The sequence below is a fragment of the Spea bombifrons genome, chromosome 3 (genome assembly GCF_027358695.1).
Source record: "Spea bombifrons isolate aSpeBom1 chromosome 3, aSpeBom1.2.pri, whole genome shotgun sequence".
Lineage (NCBI taxonomy): Eukaryota > Metazoa > Chordata > Amphibia > Anura > Pelobatidae > Spea > Spea bombifrons.
This window is the reverse complement of record NC_071089.1, coordinates 52,507,933-52,526,162: the sequence shown is the minus strand read 5'-3', so window position 1 is coordinate 52,526,162 and position 18,230 is coordinate 52,507,933. Positions and strand designations below refer to the sequence as shown.

At 41.0% G+C, this 18,230-nt stretch overlaps 1 protein-coding gene across 1 annotated transcript in view; it reads right to left on the bottom strand.

Annotated features, from left to right (window-relative positions):
- PCNX2 (pecanex 2) overlaps positions 1–10,036 on the bottom strand; it is a 58,452-nt gene extending 48,416 nt beyond the window's left edge. The window contains exons 1-6 of the mRNA XM_053459972.1: positions 9,884–10,036; positions 7,250–7,458; positions 6,323–6,434; positions 4,674–4,710; positions 3,957–4,095; positions 806–941 (exon numbers count right to left, since the gene is read on the bottom strand). Coding sequence (XP_053315947.1) covers positions 806–941; positions 3,957–4,095; positions 4,674–4,710; positions 6,323–6,434; positions 7,250–7,458; positions 9,884–10,036 — 786 coding nt within the window. The remainder of the gene's footprint in view (positions 1–805; positions 942–3,956; positions 4,096–4,673; positions 4,711–6,322; positions 6,435–7,249; positions 7,459–9,883) is intronic.
- Positions 10,037–18,230: the final 8,194 nt, after the last annotated feature.

The following is an 18,230-nucleotide window of genomic DNA, read 5'->3' as shown; positions in this document are numbered from 1 at the left end:
CTTTGTTATTGAGATAATACAAATATTAGCTCCATCCACTTCTCCATGGTGGACCTCTACAAATAGATGGAGCCTCCGGGCACACCCTCTCCCCGATTGGCGGGATGAGGAGAGGCTGCCCTTTTGGGAAGAGACCAGAATAATACATATAGATTCACAGAGAAGGAGAATCTGTCTTTAGTATTCTGCCCCCCCCCGTGAACTTCCGCAAAAAGACAGAGAATAACAAGAAGATGCAAGGCAACAAGGAGACAGGGACATGAAAGTGGTCAGCAGAGAAGGTAGAGCGAGCGTGAGAGAGAGAGTGATTGAGAGTGTGGGAGAATGTGAATGAAAGCGTGAGAGAGCGTGGGTGAGAGTGTGAAAGAGCATCAGAGAGTAAATGATGAGCAAATTTTGTTTCAGAATGTAAAAATCCCTCCGATTTTCATCAGAACCTAAATAGCAGGAAATTAAATTAATTGTCGGAAAATAAATGGACCAAAAACAAAACAAAAAATTTGCCCACATCATTTTTGGCTAATTTGAAAAAGTCTAATAAATATCCCAAATATCCAACATACCCATAGTGTCAGTGGGTGAAATTTATAAAAAGGGCTTCTGGGGCAGAGCTAAAAAAGGTGCTCTTAAATTAAGTTTAAATAATGTCAGAAAAAAGAAAATAGCATAACATAAAAGAATGAAATAAAGGGTCATCACAATTCCAGAGCAGGCATAATGCAACCCACACCAAGGCAACTCCCTCCCACCTTTAAAACACAGAATTGTAGTTTTTAGGATAATATTACGCAAAAAAAGGTCTCACTTTCGGTGTTTCAGAGAGGCTCTGTTTTGCAGCATTTAGCGAAGCTGGCTGTTGTAGGGAAAGCCCATCGGGATCATCAACAAATGGCCCTTCGCTTTCTGAACATGTCATTGATTCAGAGTTAAGGTCGATGCTACTGTATAAAAGAAAAGGTACACAATCATACTACAATCATGATATTATTAAATCACCATTTTACCATTATCACCTAACTAGAAAGAACAACTAGCCGAAACAAGAAAAATATTTGTAATATAAATATTTTGTTTATAAACGCCAGTAAATCTTGTAGCAATATTACAGAAAAGCCCTGGAATTTAGCATTGATGAAAGAGCTACACAGCTTGGGAAAGCCATTTAACTATACATAGTGCAGGAACTATATTTTTAAGACTAGATAGTCCTCAGCAGTGTTCCCTCTAAGCTGTGCGCTTGCACATAGCTTTTTTGGAGAGCGCACATGTCCAAAAATTGTGCGCACAACAGTTTTTCCCCAAAAAAGAAAAAAATAATCATTTTTTTTTTAAACTTTATGCGGCGCGGATATTGTGCGCACAAAATTTTTGCTCTGTGAAACTTTTTGCACTTTTAGCACGCCAACTAAGAAAAATTAGATGGAACATTGGTCCTCAGTGACAGAAGTGGTAGTTACATATTGCACATTTTAGAAAAGCCCTGGTGGTAAGCAGTCATGGAGTAAGAGCGATGACATCCAGAGCACAGGATTTGGGTTTTTAATACTAGAATCCTCATTATCATAGGAGGTAGTTGCATAGTCAATAACAGACCTGGCTGTAAGCATTGGAAAAAAAGTTTGCTTTACAGTATAGGAAAACATACAGAATACAAGTTTGGGTTCTTTACATTTAAATAAAGTCTTGAGTGGCACATGAGAGAGAGGAGTTTGTGATGCCATGCAAGACTATAAAAGTAAGCTATAGAAAGGTGTTTCCCTTTTTTTTTTTTTTTTCTCTTTCTGGTTAATCGAAGTGGATGTGGCGCATGTCCTGGAGGTCTGACATCAGTGCAGAAGTTTGCTGTCCAAGGTACACCTAACTTGTGTGGCACTAGTGAAATAGTGCAGGACCATGGAGGGTAGTATTGTGGCTACCGTGCAGGGGATGTTACACTGATAGACACCCGACTATATCAATACTTCACCTATGTCAGTTCTTTTTTCAAGGTCATCTTATAATCGGACCCCAAATAGAGGTCTGCCTATAAGACTAAAATCCAGATCCCCCGCAGCGCTTTACAGTATAAGCAGTCTCTTGCCTATGAATATGCCAATATATGAAACTAGGGCTGCAACAACTAATCGATAAAATCGATAATAATCGATAATGAAATTCGTTGGCAACGAATTTCATTATCGATTAGTTGAATCGATTTTTATCGATTATAAAATGAGGGTTTTTTCAGAGCAAACGCTCTGAAAAATTCCCCTCATTATATAATCCGTTTAGTCTGACTCACCGTCTCACAGCAGCAGCTCCTACTTACTCCCCCTCCCTGTAATCACTGTGACAACTGGCCCCGCCCCTTCCTTCTCCAGGCCAGAACCACATGGCTGTGACACTCATCTAACTGTAAGTATATGTGTGTATATATATATATATATATATATATATATATATATATATATATATATATATATAATGTGTGTGTGTGTATATAAATATATATGTGTGTATATATATGTGTGTGTGTATATAAATATATATGTGTGTATATATATATATGTGTGTATATATATATGTGTGTATATATATATATGTGTGTATATATATATATGTGTATATATATATGTATATATGTGTGTATATATGTATGTAATATATATATATATAAATATTTGGGCTACTGAAAGTTAGGGGAGGTGGGGGTTAATTTAGGGGCAGTTATGGTTAGTGGGGTGTTTAGGGTTAATTTAGGGGCAGTTATGGTTAATTGTGTGTTTAGGGTTAATTTAGGGGCAGTTATGTTAATAGGGTGTTTAGGGTTAATTTAGGAGCAGCTGTGGTTAATGGGGTGTTTGGGGTTAATTTGAGGCAGTTGTGGTTAATGGTGTGTTTAGGGTTAATTTAGGGGATGCTGTGGTTGATGGGGTCTTTAGGGTTAATTTAGGGGATGCTGTGGTTAAGGGGGTGTTAAGGGTTAATTTAGGGGCAGTTATGGTTAATGGGGAGTTTAGGGTTAATTTAGGGGAATCTAAATCCTGGGGGCAGTGAAGTGACATATCTGGGGGTATAAGGCATATACAGTATATAAGGCATATGTGGGGAGGGCAGTGTGGCATGTCTGGGGAGGACGGAGTGGTGTATCAGGGTGTATAAGGCATATCTGGGGGTAGAGTGGCATATCTGGGGGTAGAGAAGTGGCATGTCTGGGAGGCAGGGTGGCATGTCTGGGGAGGATGGAGTGGGGTATCAGGGGATATAAGGCGTATCAGGCACAGTGGCAGATGTGGGAGGCAGCGTGGAGTGGCAGATGTGGGAGGCAGCGTGGCATATGTGGGAGGCATTGTGGAGTGGCAGATGCTGGAGGCAGCATGGCGTGGCATATGTGGGGAGGGCAGGGTGGCATGTCTGGGGAGGATGGAGTGGTGTTTCAGGGGGTATAAGGCGTATCAGGCACAGTGGCATGTGGGGGGTAGAGTGGAGTGGCGTGGCAGATGTGGGAGGCAGCGTGGAGTGGAATATGTGGGAGGCAGCGTGGAGTGGCATATGTGGGAGGCAGCGTGGAGTGGCAGATGTGGGAGGCAGCGTGATGTGGTATATGTGGGAGGCAGCGTGGAGTGCTGTGGTAGGCAGCGTGGCATATGTGGGGGGGCAGCATGGCATGTCTGGGAGGCAGCGTAGCAAGCCTGGGCTCAAATGTGCATATATTGGGGGGCTGGTTGGGAAATAAAGACAAGAAATGTATTATCAAAGTTTTTTTTATTCTGCTGTTTGTATTTAACATCATTTGTTTAGTAAATTATTTTAAATAAATGAAAAATTTACATTCCTTTTTTTTATCCGATTAATCGATTAATCGAAAAAATAATCGGCCAACTAATCGATTATTAAAATAATCGTTAGTTGCAGCCCTATATGAAACATTCGTAAAGTATAAAAAATTCTGAATTTTATCAAATGGTATTACTTACTGCGAAAGCAACTTTCCATAATAGGGAATTCCATTGTTACTAGCATCAGTTTCTTCATTTTGTTCCAATGGTATGAATTTTTCAGAAAGTGTTTCACAAATTTTCACATTTTCCATAACTCCTGCCTCTGTGGCATTCTCTGGATAATTTAAGTGACCAAGCAACAAAACAGCCAAAACATTTAGTAAAAAAATGGTGTCACTGTGTGCACTTCAAGCAGGATATACAATATAGAATTTTATATAGTATGGACATACAGATAACAATTCTGATTTCCTGAGATATTTTATCCTGTAGAGTAAGTTGTGTTCTGTTAATGCAGCCTACTTCTACCAATGTACCAGTTTACATGGAACAAAAATATAATTTCCACATTACATTTGCTACCAAAGCAGCAATCATGGTATATAAGTAAACTCCTATCCTCTATCCAGTGCATCTCTGTGTTTCTTTAATATACATTACAATTCATATATGATTTATGCTTGATAATCCTTATGTTATAATATTTAAAATAAATATAGATTTTGCACAAATCAAAAACCCATAAAAAATAGATTATATAAGTAGATTTACTAAAACTCAGGGCAGCTTCTTCTCCCAAATTATGTAGTACAGGGACGTATCAATTTAACGTATGTTGTCACTACAGAATGAATTAAAACATAAGACATTTTTAAAAATATATATATATATATACACATATGCTTTAAAAACCTTTTTTGTCTTCACAGCTGTTCAGTGTCTTCACCACCTGAACAAAGGAAGGCAAATAAATTGTTAGCAACTGATTAAGTTCTATGGCTTAAATACTCCCCCTCCTGCAGTTTTACTTTCTGGTACAAGTAGCTACATAATTGGCTTTAAATGGGAAGACTAGAGTTTCATTTGTGAGCATTTTAATTTGCATTCTTTTAAAATGAAAACAAAATAAAACTAAAGCACTTATATCACCCAGAAATCAGTCCTTCTGCAGTAGCTGCCTTCCATGCTCCAACATTTTTTTGCTACTGATCGGCTGCTTGAAGGATGTAGCTTCCGTTGAAATCAATAGCCACACTTTCCACACGACCACACTGGGGTCTAAACAGACCCCCGCCCACAACATTCACCGAGCTAGCACTGGATATGACTGGAGGTGAGTATATCCCGTGCAAGGAGATGGGCGCAGCCAAACACACTTGCACAGTATTTTGTTTGGGGATGGAGGAATGCATGTAGAGGGGTTCTGCAGAATGCCCCCATGCATTTGCACAATGTACATAAAAATTTAAAGGGAAAACACAGCTATCGTATTCAATAAAGTGGATATGATGGCTTGAGTGTCCCTTTAAGGCCAGGCCAACTAAATGATGGATGACATTCTTTGTACAGATTGAAGTTGGGGAACAAAAAACAATTATAGGGCATGTGTTATTGCTTTTGATAAACTGGAACTGCACAATGACTGCTGCAGTAGCTGCCTTCCATTCAAAAACTCACAAAACATGAAAACAAACAAAGAAGACAAGTGTCATTAAGGAAAACAAATTTGTTGATGAAGCAACAAGGGAGCATGTCAGAAATACAGTAAAAGTGGAAGATAAATCATGTGAAGAATTGAAAAGGTAGGAGAGCAACACTGATTCTGAATGAAAATAACAGAACCATTAAGAGACTTGGGAAAAACTATAAACTTGACTAAATCTGCATCTACACAAAATAATGCTGCAGGTTCCTTCACTGATGTCAGGAATACTGGGCACCTGCATACATATACAAGTATTACATGTGCTCCCAGTGGATTCCTCATTTAGATAACGTCAGTACTACCAATGTCAGAAAGCAGGTGGAGCGCATACTTACAATTCCTGTGAGTTCCTAGGTATTGGTATTATATCAATAGTGACATCTTTAATGAGGTAGTCTACTGCCCCAGACAGCCTTGTGATAAAAAAGCAATGCATATAGGTACTTAAAATGCTTTTTTAATTAAAAAAAAAAAGAGAGATGCAGAGGAATGCTCCCTCTCCTCTTGATGAAATTGAAGGGAATACCAAAAGCATATGTTCTTGTTCTTAGACCCCAAAGAATCCATGCACAAGTTAGCTCTGGAGTTAGCTAGTCTAAAGTACTTTGTGCTTGCGAATTGCTCAGCAGGGGAAACAGGTGGCAGAGAAACAGCCTATATGTATAAAGAAGACTAATGAATTCCTTGATTTATTCTGATGATTGTTAATCACTTAGTGTTAATTACAAGGTAATACTCAGACATCACATCACAAGTGCATATGAAGGCTGGAGCGTACCTTAAATGTTGCTTTTATTAGAATCTGAAACTCTATATTAAACTGATTGGTTAGATGGCATTTATCAGGAATACTGACCAATGAGTCTGAGGAGCTGCTTCCATTACTATCTTTCCATTTTGCACCGCTGTGGTTGGACACAGTTAAATCAAGCTTGTTTGATTTCTTATCAGCTTCTTCACTGTTAATGCTATTAAAAGTAAACATAAAACAAGAAAGATAATTAACAATTAACTCCTTTCAAAGGGGATTGAAAAAAATGTTTAGCTTAACAATATGAAAAAATAGAATCTGTTTAGACATGTGAAAACATTCTTTTTCGGGCAACTATATACGTTCCCTGCCCATTCGGTTCGGACGAAAATTTAAGGGCATTTTTAATTCGGGGGGTGCCCACATTCACTCTCACACTCTCAACATTTTTGTTCAATCTCTCTCTCACGCTCTCTAAATATTTCCCTACGTTCTCTGCCGACCACCTCCCACATCTTTTATCTACTTGTGGAAGACGGCATCACCACCAGCGACCTTGCGTGTACTTAGGGTAATATGGCGGTGCTTGCAGTGACGTCCTCTCCTGTTCCTCCAGTCGGGATGGAGGACGTCACTGCAAGCACCGCCATATTACCCTCAGTGCACGCGTCACAAGCTGTGCCATATTATCCTCTAGAGAGCTGTAGAGAAACATTTAGAAAGCGTGAGTGAGTGAACTAGAATGAGTGTGTGAGTGAATTTGGACTCACAAATGTCAGATGAAAATTTTTCGTCTTATCAGTGTGGGTCTGGCCTCGTTTTCTGTGTTTCCGACCAACTGTATAGTATTACATATATTTCATATAAAAATGTATTTTTCCCTTGTGACATTAAACAAGACTACGATAAAGGGGATACATACTGTATATTGCACATGACTTTCTTGAACATTTTAATAATAAATTTCAGCCAACATAAAAAGTCCCCTGATTTTGCCAAAGTAAGCAGACTTTCCATTCAGCAAATTCTTACCTTAAAGTACCGGGATTAATTGTGATATTGACACTGTTGATTTCCTTGTTATCCTTTAACTTTGCTATATTCTGGTTTTCCTTCTGATGAATCTCCATTCCTTTATCAAACATTTGATGCAGCCAGTAATTTGTTAGTTTTATTCCTGCAAATAGCACTGCCGTGAGACTACAGCTGAGGCTTGAAGTGAACATAGTTGGTGGCAAACACTGTTGATGGCAAAAATGAAGTGTTATATTTGTGATATCGCCATATAATAATACAATATAAATAATACAACCCATTGTGGTGTATATTTAATTTTGTATCTGTTATGTCAGATTTGTGGTTCTTAGCCTCTTTTAGCATAGACCATACTTACTCAACAGATACACTGATATAGGTGGCCACTCGGGGTAGGAAACACAGTGAATTTTACAATCTATGATCTTGGGGGGTCATGATGTAATAAAAGAAATCAATCAAGGTACCTGCAATATTATTATATTGAATTATTCAGAAGTATGGAGAGTTGGAAACATACAGCACTGAAAAGGTGGAGGGGGTTACCTAAAGCACATTTGGAAGCAACAATATACTATCCAGTCTCATTAGAAAACAGCTCACTCAATGAATACATTCATTCTACAGTACTTTTTAAGCTAGGGTTTGCTTGTGCTTTTGGTCATATATATGAAATGATAAGTAAAACACACAATAAAGCTTTACCCAGTGGCCCAAAATTATTATTTATGCATAGCACGGGGGGGGGATTTCCCCTCTCCCCTTTGCTAGCCCTCCCCTGCATGCAAACATATATTATCATGTTTCATTGTGTGTACTGTTGTAATGTAAAGTAAAAATGTATTGTAAAACCAGAGAACTGATGTACTGTGCATTACATTAATTCTGTGGTTTTATAATACACTTTTATTTTAACTTAAAACTGTCCACACAAAAGAGACATTTTAAAGTACCAAAAAACAAACAAAAAAAAAACATTGACACCAATATATACATCTCAGCTGTATCTAAGATAAGTCTTGTCCATCACTGTAAAATACTTTTACAGAAAATTAAATCCATTGTGTCCCTGGTGTAAATATAGACTCCCTATAGATTATTTATTAGTAATAACGAAATAAAAGTCAGTCTGGAACTATCTTGTTTATTACATTTTCTTTCTAACGGGTGCACAATCAAACACTTACACATACTAACACGCCAAAGCACAAGCACTAATATACCCAGACATTCACACTAATAAACACATGTAGACACTAACACAACCAGATACATTAACACAACCAGACACTCAGACTCAACATATATGCACGCAAACAAAGTAAGGTACAAACACAATAACATAAACACACATTCTAACATACCCAGGTACACACATACTATCATACCCACACAAACGCAACTCACCCTCCGAAGTCTCAGCCTGTCTTCAGTGCAGCTCGCATTACTACCATGGGGCCATGCAACATGACATTATATGACCTTGCTCAACTCCACCTCCTTCTTGAAATTGCGGATCATGCCTCCATCTTTCTCAGAGCGGTCCCTGGTGGTGCCCCTTCATCCAAGCATGCCTAGGAGGGGCTTAGGAAACAACAGAATTCTTACCCACCTTGACACACATTCACACTCCAATTAGTAATAAGCCAGCTCGTTTGCTCCAGCCCACACAGGCTCTCCCAGTTCTGAGACTAATATCTCAGGAAAATTGTGTATCTATGAGAAATCCAGCAAATCTAATGAGCAACACTTTGGTGATGTTTTTATAGACAAGCAACCTCAGTACCTGTTTTTTCCAACCATCCCAATACACATTTTTCGTCGGTAAACAACATCTCATACAGGAGACAGCTGGCAATTTCTGGCCCTTGCCCCCCACCCTCTAACATATGCACTTGTACACTCAGGCTAACACACATACTTACACTATGACACACACTCATGCTAATACACTTACTTACACTAAGACACACTTACAAATACTCACACTAATACACTCATGATATTACACACTGTGGGGACAAAGAATTTTGAAATGGCCGAGGAAGCTATTGCTCCCCTGCCAGGCCAGGCCACCTCTGCCCTCATAATTTATTTACAAAACTGGCAACAAAACTGGTCAGCTGGTGGTGTTCAAACCGCAATCAACATGCGAAACACAGAAAAAAGGATTTGGCAAACCATACCGGCAAACAAGTATTGTTTCAAAAAAAATAATTCAAACCTGGTCAATTAAAATACCTTACCCATTTCACACTTGTACCAAGTGCTTAATAATAGGCCCTCAGAACCGTTTCATACTACCCTGGACCCTTTAGAAACACCCCAAGGGGCAAGTTTACTCACAGGTTGAGAGGCACTGAATGTGATAGTTAAAGAATGTAACCTAGAACATAATGTTATTTGCCGCACTGGTGTAACAATAATAATAAAAAGCCTCCAACTGGGACAAGCTGAGTTCTTTCATTTGTTTACTTTGAAAATAATGGAACAAAAAAAAACTCTCGCAGCAAAGTTAATGGGAATCAAGACAGCCTTTCCGTGTCTACAATGAACTGCGGGACACCTCAGCGCATGAATGCCCCGCAAGCCGCGTCACGCGAACGCGCACAGAAAACTAAGGACACTTACCAGGTGCATCATGAGAGGCATCGATAGCAGGAATAACCATAAATACAAATGGCAGATATTATTAAACTGACTCTCCTCGGGATCGTGAAACCATCCTCCGGTTAATGCCGCCCACATGCCCTGTCTGAGCAGCCGAAGTACCTGAAAAGTCATTATTGCCGCAGTGACAGAGCACCCGCCCTCCCGGCTCGGGAATGCAGCAGAGAATGGAGCGCGGGATGTCCGCCGATCTAGTGGAGATCAGCCCCATTACACCCTAACTCCTCCCCAATAATTCACAGTGATGCGGGGTTTTTTACATCATCATCATTTGGTGCAAAAAAAAAAAAAAAGTGACCTCATCATTCGGATGTGATCGTGGATTTCCCTGACATCACTTAAGATATGAAACACATGCTTACTGCTCCCCAACAAGCAACCTCTAGAAATCCAGGTTCTGTTACATTCATCATAGGTACCCAATATACTTGATTGATGTTGTCTGGATTATAGTTAACAACTGTTTATAGCTTTCATGGACTGTTAATGAAAAACTAGTCATGGTTAATTAGACAATTTTTAAAATCCCAAGGTGTTGCAGCCAGAGTCTGTCTACATCTATTAGAAACTCATTGGAGAACAGGGAAGACTCCTATAACATTTATCCTAACTCATTGAACGTTAATTGCCCAGCTTATTACGTATGGTATAAATATAATATAAAACTGTATATATTGATGTTATATCAATCTAACATATTAGCTCCCAGGACCCACAGATACTGACAGACAGAAACACAACCAGACATTGACACACAAAGGCACTGATACTCACACCATCACACAAGCGTACCCTGAAACTCCGAGTAACACAGTCACACACATACAGACATTCACACTAAGTTGCAAGCATACTAACACACCCACACAACCAGACATTAACACACACCTTGATCCTCACACTAAGAGAGACGCACACTAACACACAACCCTGACACTCACACTAACACACATAGGGACTCACACCCTAATGGAACTCAGTTACCCTAAGTCAGTGATAGCGAACGTTTTTGGGCCTGAGTGCACCATTTTCTGCATGAAACCAAGTTGCAGACCTCAAAGTACCAGCACTGCCTATTAAACATGGAAAGGAAGTTTCCACTTGGGAGGGTTCCTAAGAAGGAGCTGGGCAATTTTTGGTTAATTCATCATTTGTCGTACCCCAGGGGTTTTCGGTTAATGGCGGTATTTCAGCTAAGTTGTGTAGAGTTGAGTATGCGTCATTTGATAAGGCAGTTTGGATGGTTCAAGCAGCGGGTTGGGGAGCCCAGCTGGCAAAAATGGATATCAAGGCGGCTTTTCGCCTGCTTCCGGTTCACCGGAGCTGCCATAATTTACTGGGGTGCCAATCTGAGGGTCAACTTTATGTTGCTATGAGCCTCCCTATGGGTTGTTCGATATCTTGTTTTTATTTTAAGTGCTTTAGCATCTTTTTGGAGTGGGTGGTGCGGGAGGAGGCGGGTATGGCTGCATGATTTTTTTCGTATTGGGACTGGGGGCAGTAGCGTACCTAGCGGGGGGCGGGGGGGGGGCGGTCCGCACCGGGTGCGCTCATCAGGGGGGTGCCAACTTGCCGGTATGTGTGTGGATTGGTATGTGTGTGTGGATTGGTATGTGTGTGGATTGGTGTATGTGTGTGGATTGGTGTATGTGTGTGGATTGGTGTATGTGTGTGGATTGGTGTATGTGTGTGGATTGGTATGTGTGTGGATTGGTATGTGTGTGGATTGGTATGTGTGTGTGGATTGGTATGTGTGTGTGGATTGGTATGTGTGTGGATTAGTGTATGTGTGTGGATTGGTGTATGTGTGTGGATTGGTATGTGTGTGGATTAGTATATGTGTGGATTAGTATATGTGTGTGGATTGGTATGTGTGTGGATTAGTATGTGTGTGGATTGGTATGTGTGTGGATTGGTATGTGCGTGTGGATTGGTATGTGTGGATTGGTAAGTGTGTGAGAGTGATGGGTGTTATGCTGTACCATTTCCAGTGTATTTTTCATTATATAATTATGCTCTAAAGTACATCATAACTCCCATCACTCTATACTGTTCCATACAGTGGCAGAGCTGGGAGACAGAGGCCTTGCACCCCCACCGCAGGACTCCTGAAAGGTAAGTGAACTTCAAAGAGGGAGAGGGTAGATAGTTAGGAGGGGTAGATAGGGAGAAGGGAGTGAGAAGGGGTAGATAGGGCAGAAGGGAGCGAGAAGGGGTATATAGGGCAATCATACTCCTATCATGCCAAGTCTGCGAGTGCTTCCTGGAATCTGGGTATGCCTGGGCATGATAGGAATGTGATTGCTGTTAATCATATATATGTATATATATATATATATATATATATATATATATATATTGTTATTTAATTGTTTTGTCCTATTTTGGTGTGTTACTTACTTTAAATAAAAGTGTTAGATTTTTTATGGTGTGTGTGGGGGGTCATATTCAGTTTCGGCCAGGTAGTTTTAAAGTGTGTGTGGGGGGGTGCCACATACAGGATCCGCCCCGGGTGCCAAATACTCTAGGTACGCCCCTGACTGGGGGCTCTGGGGACTTCACCTCTTGCAAACAGTGCAGGATGTGATGTGGTGTTTTGGGGTGCCCCTTGCTCCTGATAGGACGGAAAGGCCGACTACATACCTTAGCTTTCTTGGAATCAAGATTGATTCTGTGGAGTACACACAAAAAGAAAGGTTGGAATGCAGCACTCAGCAGTGAAATGGTGCACGAGCCAGGGTACCACCAAGTCCCTCAATAAATCCAAAATAAAGAAGTAGAGGCTCCGCACTCAAATGATAAGGTGAGTTTATTTCACACAGGCAACGTTTCGACGCACAGGTCTTTCTCAAGCCTTACTTGAGAAAGACCTGTGCGTCGAAACGTTGCCTGTGTGAAATAAACTCACCTTATCATTTGAGTGCTGAGCCTCTGCTTCTTTATTTTTGATTCTGTGGAGTGTCGCCTGCCTGCGGATAATCTGGTGGATTTGAAGGGTTTTGTTGCTAGGGTAAGGGGCATGCGGAAGATCCAGCTTCGTCAGCTGCAGTCACTGCTGGGGAAGTTCAATTTTGTCAGATTTTGCCTATGGGTTGGATCTTTAGTCGGCGGCTGGCTGCAGCAACTGCGGGTGTGTTTAGGCCTCGTCATTTTATACGGCTCATCCGTCCCCTGCGGGATAATTTGGCTACAATGGTCGGTCGAATTGGCAGCTGCCCGAGGTTTCGTATGCCCAGCTGCATCTTTGTACGAATTCTGACGGGTCGGTGGGTTTTGGGGCTATCTTGGGCATGCGGTGGTATGCCGAGGGTGGATTTGGGGCTTTCCTGGAGCTTTTTCCCCATACTGGTGGCGGTCGAGTTGTTGGGGGACCTTCTTAAGCATAGACGGGTCATGTCTTCCCCCGGTGTTTGGGTCTGAACGTGACCTGTAGATTGGTGCATATACCTGGTGTTAAAAACATGACGGCTCTTGGGTTGGAGGAGTGATGCAGTGGATCCGAGGTTCGGTGTCCAAGGCCACTTGGGGGAGGTATGGTAAGATGTGGGATGAGTGGGCTGGGTTTGAAGGGGACGGTGGTGGTTTCCCTTCTCATGCGGCTCGGGTTTGTGGTTTGTGCAGGTGGGAATCGGCCGGGGGTTTCCCTGTCGGCGGCACCCGCTCGCCTGTTGGGCCTTAGTTTTCTGTGCAAGTTGATGGGGTTGACGGATTTTACTAAGGATTTTCTTGTGCAGCAGAGCCGTGAAAGGGTGGCGACGGGTTAAGGTCTCTAGGGATGTTAGCTTCTGGGTGTTTTTCGTAAGGCGTTGGTAGCGTTGGGGATTCCTGCGGGGTCACTTGAGGGCATTCCTTCCAGATTGGGGCCGCAACAGCAAACAATGCCCATCATTTTGCTACCTGTCATAGCTTATTCAAATTCCATGGATATAATATATATATATATATATATCCCATTATAGGGTTAGCATCCCCATGTTGGAAATAATCATTTTGGCTGTCAGAAACTTCCTGGATTAAAGAATTGTATTTGGCTTTTCCTGTTCTATATTTGGCTGCAGTGTAATGTGATATGGACCCTAATATCTACCTTGGATGAGTTCTATAGTAAAAGGGGGTTATCCATATGGCCCACGAAGATGTAGTAAGATAAGCCTTGAAATTCATGTTACTATATAAATTAGCTGGAAATCTCCACTGTGGTGGCTGTAGAGGAGACAGCCTGGCTTACAGTGTAGTGGAGATAGGGACATGGTCTGTGAGATGGGACAAGGTAATCTATCCAGGCGGCAGAGTGGTGGACCTGAAGAATGACTGGCAGCACAGTCATGAGTTGGTGGTGAGTGTTGGTACTTTGTCTAGTTGGAAATCAAGAGAAGATACAAAGGATTCCGCTTGGATTAGACTATCAAGCATTTTGGTTTGACCATTGTAGGTAACGCTAAATCAAGATGGGTACAAAAGGGAAAACCTGTTGTTGCCAAAAAGAGTCTTGCAAATGGGAGTAAATTCATTTGGCCGACACTTGGACTGGTCTGGGTCTGAGTGGTTTGTGTGGCTGTTCTGGGCCCAATTGGCCCCACTGTTGGAGAACAGCACCTAACTTATGTGGGCCCACAGATTCAGGGATGCCAATGAATCAGAGATTTGTGCCCCAACTCCTATTCTCCAAATCTTCAATTTTATTTTGCAAGGCTTTCATTGTAATTTAGTATGATTGGAATTCTGCTTTTATTGCAGAGATGGTATCTTTTTGGCTTCTAAGTATGTAATGCAAGATGCATTGTTCGAGTGAGTTGTTGTTGTTGTTGCCGTGTCAATTGCTGCCCGAAGATCTGTACACCTGGTGTCCAGCAGGGTCATGAGGGTCCTCATAACGTTTAGTGTCGTTTCTGTCTCTTGGTTATGTCCCATTAGAGATGGAGGCCTTTAGACCAGTGGAGAAAACAAGTCTTGAGAAGGAATTGTAATAAGTTGTTCTTCAGACATTGTTTTCAGGAATTATTTTGTAAAGGTTTCCTTCTGAGTAGAGACAATTCTTCTTGTGAGAAAAATGATAATACCGTATTTTCTCGATTATAAGACGACCCCCCAAAATCTGAATATTAATTTAGGAAAAAAAGAAAAAGCCTGAATATAAGACGACCCTATAGGAAAAAAGTTTTACCAGTAAATGTTAAATCATGTAAACTATTTTTTTTTTTAATAGACCCTCTTGAGAACAGGTACTACATTCAACCATGAAAGTGAATGGAGCCCAACTTTATAATCACAATGTGATTAGCAAAATATTTTAAAAAATAATAAATGGAAAAAAATAATAATAGTTTTGTCGCCATCAGGGCAACCATTCAGTTCCAAGGAAATGCAAAACAGTTCAAAAACATAAAAAATTAAATGAAAAAAGCCTATGCAAAGTTTATTTTTATGATTAGCGTTGTATCTTCACAAAAATCCTGGTATGGAAAGAGTTAATATACTAGCATTTCAAACACCCAGGGGATATCTAGTTTAAAAAAAATGTATGGCTTGATGGGGCAAATTGAATTGGCCAGGTGTTACCTCCTCCGTTGTCCCGCGGGTAGGGGAGCTGAGACGCAGCCCGCGCGTCCAGCCCCCTGCTCGTTCCGTCGGCGGGAACCGCCGCCAGGTCCGTTCTGCGGATAGACGCGCGTCCCCGCAGAGATCACTGGATCCTGACGGGGCGCGCACCTTGACGTCAGGAGTGCCGTTCGTGCATGCGCGAACGGCTAACTCATAAATATTCATGTCGCTTCTTAAAGCGACATTTATCTTTTTTCCTCCTCCCCCTAATTAGGTGGGTAGGAGGACCCTGTGATTGAGAGGGATATTTAAACCCTCAGTATGCACTTCACCTTTGCCTGTGATAGTGCCTTATAGCCTTCACTAGCGTTCCTGAATTTGCTTGATATTTATTGGTTCTGACTCCGGCTAGTTTTTGACCTTTGCTGTTTGCTGCCTGCCCTGACCTCTGCTTGTGACCCCGACTACTCTTCTGCCTGACCCCTGAATTTATTATTTTTATTTATTATTTTTATTCCTGATTATTTGTACTACGCTACGCTCCTGTGTCCGTTATACACTTCGGTGTTCCGTTGCTGGGCTCTCCACCTCCGCCAGGAGGCGCCTTCCCAATTTCTGCAGCGAGGATCCTCTGCTGTATTGCAGACGTGACACCAGGTTCAAAACTGTCCCAAATAGGGCATAGGCACAGACTGAGCAGATGCCATTTAAAAAAAAAAAAAAAAAAAAAGCACACTTCCCAACTGAGGCCTTTTAGCCCCCAAAAAGCCCAACATGCATGAGTGATATCACTGTACTCAGGGGATATTGCTGAACACATACTGGGGTGTTGTTTGACAGTAACATATACCAAGGGCTGTAAATTCATATCTAAAGTACAATGCGTGTGTGAAACATACAGTCAATACCACAAGATTTGACAAAGGATGGTGGTGGAATTTGTGCACGGAAAAAGTTAAAGTACCACCAATGGTTTGATGGGGTAAACTGAATTGGCCTGGTTCAAAGATGTCCAAAATAGGACATGGGGGCTGGATGACTAGAGGGTAAAACTGCTAAACTGAAAAATGCACCCTTCCCAAATGTGGCCAAATGTTAGCCCTCCAAACAACCAAACAAATCCATGCATGGGTGGTATCATTGTACTCAGGGGATGTTGCTGAACACATATTGAGGTGCTGTTTGACAGTGACATACACAAGGACCTACAAATTCATACATGAGGTACAATGTGTGTTACAACACACACAAAAATGACTACCACCAAATTTCACAAAGGCTGGTGGTAGAATTAGTGCATGTAAAGAGCTAAAATACTAGCACTTGAAATACCCTGGGGTGTCTTGTTTTAAAAAATATATGGTTTAATTGGGAAATTGAACTGGCCAGCTTCAAAGATGGCCCAATTAGGCAATGGAGGCAGAAGCAACAAATATCAAAGTTCCAAGTTGGAAAATGTGCACTTCCCAAACGTGGTGTTTTACCTCCAAAACAACCCAACAAACATTTGCATGGGTTGTATCACTGTACTCAGGGGATGTTGTTGAACACATATGGGGTTATTGTTTGACAGTGACATATAGCAGGAACAAAAATGTATTGCAAGTACAATTACTACCACTTGCAATAAAAAAATATTACTTGCAAAGGCTAGAGGTAAAATGTGTGCATGGAAGGGGTAAAATCCCAGCATTTGAAATACCTTTGGTTTCTAGTTTTCAAAACTATACGGTTTGATGGAGGTAAATTGAATTGGCCAGCTTCAAAGATCTCTCAAATAACACATGGGGGCACAATGCTACTTGTATTTATTGCCCTATAAAAGCAAAAATACATAAAAACATTGGGTATGGCAAATAGAATCTATTTAGCAAGTTTTTTATTAGCTTTTTTTATTAGCTTTTTCAAATAAAAGTGAGAAAAGGTGGTTTTTTTTCAATTTTTCATCATATTTTTTTTATAGGAAATTAGATGATCAAAATAAAAAATAAAAGTTATCTAAAAAAAGCCTGTCTTGTTCTGAGAAAAAAACTTGTGTGGGTATACTAAATGAGAGAGAGGAAAATTACAGCTAAACAAGAGCACTGCAAAAGTGTTAAAACAGCCTTGGTGACAAAGGATAGAAGAAAAAAAAAACAGCCTGTTCTTAAGGGATTAAATCATTTTTATTTTCTTTGTGGAAAGCAGCAGGTTAATTGAAATACACCTGCACAAAGTTAAACTTTCTGGGTCTGCCCACAATAGTAAATACAGCAGGGTGTTCTCAGCTGCTGGGTGGGTATCCTTGTTATCTAAATGTAAATACAAATATGTCACAGAGTAACATGAAAAACTAACCAGTTTTGTTATTTTATCTATCCCCAAAGACTTGCATAGAGTTCACAGTGTCTGTGCCTCATCTGAGCGATCGGATATTCCAGCAGGGTCTATACTGACCCTTCACGGAATATCCTGTCCTCTGATGACCTTCCGGGTGACGTCAGCAGTGACTAGACCCGGAAGGGAATGCCCGATCACGCGTTTGCGCCGGAAGCTGTTACAGAAGATCGGGCAGCAGAAAGCCAGCTTCTGTTGACAGGGGGAGTCCAGGCTGTCAAACTACAGCCTGATCTCCAGTGCAAGAAGGTCAGGACATAACGGTGCGTCCATATGTGTGTCATTAGATGCGTTTTATGGATGTAGCGGTAGATCTATAGGGGACTGAATGGGTTACAGTTGTTTGGTATATAAATGTCAGCAGGAAGTTAGATTGTGGCTGGTGATTATT